The 7,537-nt window shown below is 29.7% G+C and overlaps 2 protein-coding genes across 2 annotated transcripts; one reads left to right on the forward strand and one right to left on the reverse strand.

Moving 5' to 3' along the window:
• Positions 1–306: 306 nt before the first annotated feature.
• Positions 307–1,103, reverse strand: LOC113387018 (mitochondrial import receptor subunit TOM7 homolog). Its single transcript, XM_026624777.1, has 3 exons — positions 933–1,103; positions 601–649; positions 307–355 (listed from the first exon to the last, which is right to left on the reverse strand). Exons 1-3 carry the CDS (start codon positions 1,030–1,032, stop codon positions 340–342), a joined length of 165 nt encoding a protein of 54 aa, XP_026480562.1. The 5' UTR covers positions 1,033–1,103; the 3' UTR covers positions 307–339.
• A 270-nt stretch (positions 1,104–1,373) lies between these two features.
• LOC113387009 (protein-glutamate O-methyltransferase-like) lies at positions 1,374–7,537 on the forward strand. The gene is made up of 8 exons (XM_026624769.1): positions 1,374–1,504; positions 1,633–1,738; positions 1,808–1,904; positions 1,972–2,098; positions 2,184–2,346; positions 5,514–5,703; positions 6,841–7,266; positions 7,329–7,537. Exons 1-8 carry the CDS (start codon positions 1,431–1,433, stop codon positions 7,484–7,486), a joined length of 1,341 nt encoding a protein of 446 aa, XP_026480554.1. The 5' UTR covers positions 1,374–1,430; the 3' UTR covers positions 7,487–7,537.

A 7,537-nucleotide genomic window follows, 5' to 3' on the forward strand; every position in this document is an offset into this window, starting at 1 on the left:
TAGAATCTCACTGTCAGTTTAGGAATATTATTTTTATACACATCTTTACAAATATGATTAATTACTTAACTTTATATCTATGATCTTATATCTATGTAGTTAAAATCCACTCATAGTTCTACATATTAAATTTATTAGTAATTAGATCACGATACAATCGACATAAAATTTATAATAATAATTAATATAAACTATAGATGCATCGTCAATCCGTCCATTTTTGTATATTTTGTATAAGTATGCACATGTGTGTCTTTTATAAATAAATAACTATAATCTTGTAACAATGTATTTGTGTTTCTTTGATTTTGTGCTACACGGGAGACATCATTGATTTAATTATTGCCATAGTAAACTAGAAAGATGAAAAAAAGTTTAGATGATAATTGTTAATTATTAATTAAGTTAGTAGGGGGTAGGCGGAGTAAAGAAAAAAAAATCTTTAGGGGTTATTTAGTTTTATTTAATATAATTTGTTGAAGGATTCTGTAAGGATAAAGATGTTTTTGGACGAACATACAATATACAGGATTATACAGCAGGACTACATCGAATACATGAATTGTTTCTTATAATTTGAAATAATACAATTGCACTTACTTGAAAATCCTCAAAGGCGGCATTCCATTGTCAGATCCCTTTTTGAAGCCTATACAAAACAGAAAACATTAGTTCAACTATTTATAAGAGGTGTAAGTGGCATTTTCCTCAAATGTGTGAATTTCAATACTAACAATTATATTTTTTTTCAAGGATTTTGAGGTTAAATTCAAATTTTGCCTCACACACACAAACTCTACAATTTTAACGTCAAACGATTCAGAATGACGTGAAACACCAAGAAAACTCAACATAATCTCTTTTAGGTAAGTTTTTAATCATTTATTTACTATCTATCGATTTTGAGGTTATGAATTTTCTATTCAACTTACCGAGATATAATATCGTCGGAATAAATCCATAATGGAAAGTCACTCTACAAATATTAAATACAATCGATGCACGTTCTTTTGCTGCAGGAGATAAACCCATTTTTAATATTATTTAATTAATTTCTGTCGAACTTTTATATGTCGATTTATCTTGTAATTTTTTTGTTTGCCTTGAAGTTGGCTTGAACAAAAGATGGACGGAGGAAAACGATTACGTGTTACCATAGGAGATATAAAATAAATAATATTTGTATTTATTTATGTAGATATAACCAAAAATTAACTAAAGAAATAAGTAATTTATAGCTGTTTTTAAATTATATTTTATAATTTTATTATTATTATAATTTTAATTAATTTTTTACCCCTTTGACAGTTGTCCCAAAAGTGACAGTTCTCACTTTCGTCATAACCTCAAATTGTCATCATGCCTTATCAAAATTTTTCTAAATTAATTAGTATTTAAATTCTATTAAAGTTACTTAATTTATTACCAAAATGTCTCAAGTAGTAACGTGTTTAAAGGATATAGCGACACCAAAAGGAGCTTATTTAAGTGCCCAGTATAAAAAGTAAGGAGTGATGCAATTTTATAATAATAATAGATAATGTACTACTTACTACTAGTATATTAATACTAGATAATACTGATGTAATATATAAAATGTGTTATTTATGTAATTATTGTGTTTTTTTGTAGGAGTTTTGCTTATCACACGTTACAAGAAAGGGCTCCTATTATTTTAACAAATTTTTTAGATCATTTGGTTATAGACCGGTGTGAAATTATCGAGCAATATGAAGGAGTAAGTTGTAAAGGATTACTTAGTTTAAGTCGAAAAGAATTGTCTCTTATCTTTGTATTTTTTTTGCAGGATTCTGCAGAAGAAATTAAACAAATCATAGGACACATTTCAAAACTCAAAAACGAATTGCAAACTAACAAAAAACTACAACCGATTAAAGGACATGGTAAGTGCATAACTATAATCTTCTCAGACTGTACATAACATAATAATCTTTTATTATCTTTTTCCAGGTTCCGATGTAAAAACATGGAACAACTTCCTAGAATCCTTCACCGAGTCCCAAGACTTCTACACAACGGTGTTCCTGTATGCAGAATGTTACCTTTACCGAAGAATACAAGAAGCATTCGATTTAACGTTAGTGCTAACTGTAATAAACATAAGTGTTAAATCACTCTCATGAGGTAAACTAGTCAGTCGCTTTTTTTTTATTAATTTGTAGATGTAGCTTACGCGATTATGACATCTTTCGAAAGAAAAAAGATGATTCGTTAGTAAAAGCACACTATCCTATTATAGTTGTTTCCAAGTACATGAATGAGATTCAGGGTAAAACTAGCATTGGGGAGGATGAGCTGAGGAATGAGTTTTTCAAGTTGCTGAGGGTAAGGATAATTGATATATGTATAAATATATATATATATATATATATATATATATATACTAGCTGGCCCGGCAAATGTTGTTTTGCCTTACAAAATATTCTAGTATAAAATGTTTAGTAGAACTAGCTGTAAGTGAAATTCTGTCTTGAGGCAATTATGGCATCGTGCCTTAAGGCAAATTGCTGGAACCTCCCGTACCGTAACGAAATGTTCAAGGAATACTGAATGTTTTCTAATAGATTATTATAAATATTGTAACATTGTCTAATATTTAGATTTATATAAACCGAATTGCAAAGTTCAAATTATTTGTTTACAGTATATTAGAAATTTAGTCAGAATTAAAAATAAAATCTGAAATATTTTCAATATTCAAAAAACTAAAAAAAAAAAAAAAAAAAATGGGACAAAATTTTTCTTTCCAAAATCAATTATTTGGTTAAGACAAGCAGAAAGTTCTTTGAATCATTTAAATCGGACGCTTAGTTCTCTCAAAAATTGCCATTTTTCACATATTTAGCTCCGTATCTTCAAAATGGCTGGGCCTGCCTTTGCCAAAAACTAATAAACACTTCTCCCAATCATTACTAATTGAATGTTTTTTAGATCATTCAAATCGGATACTCTGTTCTCTCAAAACTTCGATTTCTATTTTCTGCACTCTTTGCTCCGTATCTCCGAAACGGCTGGACCTGCCTTTGCCAAAAACTAATCAGCTCTTTTCCCTATCAATAGGAATCGGATGTTTTTTGAACCATTCAAATCGGTTGATCCGTGCGCCCTAAAACGTGACTTGAAATTTGTATCCATACATACATACACACACACACACATCCATTTTTTCTGAGGTATGCCAAAATATTCAGAAACCTCCAAAACGTCGAGAAATGTAAAAATTTTCAATTTCGATTTTCGGCCCATTACAATAACTTACCCTACGGGAAGTTAAAAATAACTAACTGGTTGCAAATGTGGAGCTAACAAAAATATATGAACAGTTCACCCACTGCAAAGCACGCCACATATAAATGCCCCTTAATAATAGTCTTTGCAAAAGCAAACCGAATCTAAAACTGATTATATTTAAATTAAATTGGCACATTTAATGTTGCAAGATTTTGATATATTATTACGGCGCTTTATAATTAATTCAGTAATTTTTTAATTAGGGAAATATTTGCACTAATGGGAAAATGAGAGGGGCGAACAACCCTTCATAAAAAAATAAATTGTTTTTCTGTAAAATAAGGTCAGAAAAGCTTCAATTAAAATTGATATCCCAAAATTAAAAAACGTATTAGGATTGGACAACCCTTAATAATTATAAATTGTATTTTGAAGAAAAATTTATGCTCAGAAATCTGAACTAAACTTGAGTCAAAAATATACAATGACAAAAAATGATTAAATTACTAAAATGTATATAAAAAAATAGGATTTGGTGATAAAAAAGTAAAAACCTAGAGTTGTATGTATTTTTTAATGCCACATTATAAAAAAGCAGAAACAAAAAAAATTGTGCAAAAATTACTAAAAAGAAGTTAAGGGTGAACAACCCTTATTACTTGGAGGTATAAAAAAAAAATAAGACCTACTGAATACGGATATAAAATTTGGTAAAAATCGGTAAAGTCGTTTCTTACGAGAACGAACGTTGTAAATATACTCCTCTTAAACGATTATTCGGATATTGATAAATCTTTCTGAAGTTTGTTAAGGGATTTTTTTAGGATTTTCTGAATTAAAGAAATATAGTTAGATTGTAGAAATAAATGGAAAAAATTGCAAAAAACGACATGTCATGTTTGACATTGAAAATATTTTGACAAATGAGAACTGTTATTTGCCAGAAATTCTAATTTGTTTATGAATTTGCATGAAATTCTGAAATAAGATTCATCTTACTCTCAAGTTGAAAATAATTTAGACTCCCCGGTGAATGACACCCCTTCTCATTGGTGTAATTTTTGGTTTTTCAAAATAACGTCGGATATCGATAGAAGAACTAATTATAAGAAAAAATTGTTGTAAAAACCCATCTAGTGGCGAGGTGTAACATTTTATATAATCCACGCGGTTTTATAGTGTTCAAAATAAGCTTTTAAATGACTACTGTTAAGAGTCTGTTGTTTTTTCATTTAAATCAAATAGTTTTATGAGTGCCTTTTGCACCAAAATTACAATTAATCACATTTAATCTAATATCATATAAATTGGAACACAGTAAAAAGAATCACTGGGCATATGCTTTTTTCCTCTCCATTAACTGCAATAATTTTGTTGATCGTAGGTTGAATAGAGCACACGTGAACAGGATTTGACAAATTAATTCACTTCAAATATGAACTTAAGTAATAATGTATATTGAATTATCAGTGAGAAAAATGTAATTTAGATATTAAAATTACTGAAAGCCAGTTAAAATATGGTACGAAATTATAAAAATTATAGGCAACATTATTGAAGCAATTATTTTGGGTAGAAAAATCTAAGGTGATATTGTACCTATACCGCGGATACTATATATTAATTCTTTCTGAATTTGTTATACCTTTTAAAATACTTCAATTTCCAATACGTATATCTTATGCTATAAATCACAAAGGCAAACGATGAATTTTTGTCTGATAAATTTTGAAAATCAATGTTTGTCGTGAATAAACAAAAAATCATTCATTTATACATTCCCTTCTACAGACTAAAAAAATGTATAACCCTTGGCATTAAAATAAATTGAGCTATTGGAAATAAATTTGTTTTATAAATTGCAGTGTATAATTTTTAATATACAATTTTATTGAACATATTTTAATATTTGTTAAAGGGATAATTAAAGTGTTAACTGTGGGAATTGAGAATCATCTGATTTTATTTGAAGCAGTTCTACATTTAGCATCACTCATATATTGGTGTAAATAGTAATTCGAAAAACAATAATTATTATTTTTAACTGAACGGTAAATATTAGTATAGGATTATTTTTTTTTGTATCGCGAAGGAAATGCCTTTATGCATCCCAGACTGGTCTTTTGTCTGGGTGTGTCGGACTCTATACCGTCCTTGTATAATACTGACTAAAAGGACAGCGTCTGTCGGGTCATCTAGTATATTATATATATATATATATATACATATATATATATATATATGTTATAATATTTTTCTAGTTGAGTGTATGGGGCAACCGTTGCGACTTATCAATATCAGCAGGTGCTGATAATTCCCAAACTACAGATCCATTAGCATCCCTTATGGATCTAACCGACAAAGTAATCGTTGACGATTCCTTGATGATATGGAATTATTTAAATTGTGTCAGGAAAAATAATGATGACAATTGTGGCCAAACCATCATCGGTATGATAATCTACACATTAATACATATCGCAACAGATTCATTATAATAGGTTGTCAAATATCTCCCTTCCGCCTTTTTGTATTATAAACCAAGAGCAAAAAAGCGGAAGGGAGATATTTGACAACCTAATATTTATATTTATATTTATATTTATATTTATATTCATATTTATATTAATATTTATATAATTATATTTATATTTATATTTATATTTATAAATATTAGGTTGTCAAATATCTCCCTTCCGCCTTTTTGTATTATAAACCAAGAGCAAACTAGCTGTAAGTGGAATTCTGTGTTGAGGCAATTATGGCATCGTGTCTTAAGGCAAATTGCTGGAACTTCCCGTACCGTAACGAAATATTGTAACATTGTCTAATATTTATAAGAATTATATAAACTGAATTGCAGAGTTGAAATTATTTGTAAAGTATATTAGAACTATAGTCAGAATTAAAAATACAATCTGAATATTTTCGATATACAAAAAAAAAAAAAAAAAAAAAATGGAACAAAATTTTTTTTTCCAAAATCAATTATTTTGTTAAGACATGCAGAAACTTCTTTGAATCATTTAAATCGAACGCTTAGTTCTTTCAAAAACTGCCATTTTTTACATATTTAGCTCCGTATCTTCAAAATGGCTGGGCCTGCCTTTGCCAAAAACTAATAAACACTTCTCCCAATCATTACTAATTGAATGTTTTTTAGATCATTCAAATCGGATACTCTGTTCTCTCAAAACTTCGATTTCTATTTTCTGCACTCTTTGCTCCGTATCTCCGAAACGGCTGGACCTGCCTTTGCCAAAAACTAATCAGCTCTTTTCCCTATCAATAGGAATCGGATGTTTTTTGAACCATTCAAATCGGTTGATCCGTGCGCCCTAAAACGTGACTGGAAGTTTGTATCCATACATACATACATACACACACACACACACACACACACATCCATTTTTTCTGAGGTATGCCAAAACGTTCAGAAACCTTCAAAACGTCGAGAAATGTAAAAATTTTCAATTCCGATTTTCGGCCCATTACAATAACTTACCCTACGGGAAGTTAAAAAGCGGAAGGGAGATATTTGACAACCTAATTACATACATTGATTCATCGTCTATTTTTCCCTCCCAGATATAATTTTAGACAATTCCGGTTACGAGTTTTTCACAGACCTCTGCTTCGCTGATTTTTTGCTGGACAGAAAATTCGCCCACAAAATCAGATTTTATGTAAAAGCAATACCCTGGTATATATCAGATGTGACAAGTAGGGACTACCGTTTTGTGATAGATTCACTTTTATCCGATTGCGATCCTAATGTTAGTTGTCTGGGTAAACGTTTGACGACTTATGTGGATTCCAAAAGATTCGAAATGGTCGTTGATGAATTCTGGACGAGCCCTTATGAGTTTTCGAAGATGCAAGGATTGAATAAAGCTTTGTATGATAAATTGAGCCAGGCTGCTATCGCTATTTTCAAAGGCGATTTGAACCATAGGAAATTGTTGGCTGATAAAAATCGGCCTGTTGATACTGATTTTAAGACAGCTTTGGAAGGTAAGGGTAATAGATTAGTTGATAAAAGGTTAATTATTATTAATTTATTTTTTTAATTTTAGGTTTTCTTCCAACTGCCGTTTGTACTTTAAGGACCATAAAGTGTGATGTGATGTGCGGAATTGAACAGACGAAATTCGATGCAATAACATCGAAACACGAAGGAGAAGGTTGGATGGGCACTGGTGAATATGCAGTTATACAATGTGCTATGAAATAATTACAGCATTATTTTTTGGTATAATATTTGTTAAATGGATTTTAATGAATG

The sequence above is a fragment of the Ctenocephalides felis genome, unplaced genomic scaffold, assembly GCF_003426905.1.
Source record: "Ctenocephalides felis isolate EL2017-DRISC unplaced genomic scaffold, ASM342690v1 CF-g0.4_SCAFFOLD_03571, whole genome shotgun sequence".
Taxonomy (NCBI): Eukaryota; Metazoa; Arthropoda; class Insecta; order Siphonaptera; family Pulicidae; genus Ctenocephalides; species Ctenocephalides felis.

Excerpts from the sequence above, each read along its gene's own strand:
- LOC113387018 (XM_026624777.1), bottom strand. The coding sequence starts at position 1,032 with ATGGGTTTATCTCCTGCAGCAAAAGAACGTGCATCGATTGTATTTAAT. Across the intron at positions 650-932 it reads TCCGACGATATTATATCTCG|GCTTCAAAAAGGGATCTGAC; the intron begins GTAAGTTGAATA and ends TGTTTTGTATAG.
- LOC113387009 (XM_026624769.1), top strand. The coding sequence starts at position 1,431 with ATGTCTCAAGTAGTAACGTGTTTAAAGGATATAGCGACACCAAAAGGA. Across the intron at positions 1,739-1,807 it reads TTATCGAGCAATATGAAGGA|GATTCTGCAGAAGAAATTAA; the intron begins GTAAGTTGTAAA and ends TTTTTTTTGCAG. Across the intron at positions 7,267-7,328 it reads TTTTAAGACAGCTTTGGAAG|GTTTTCTTCCAACTGCCGTT; the intron begins GTAAGGGTAATA and ends TTTTAATTTTAG.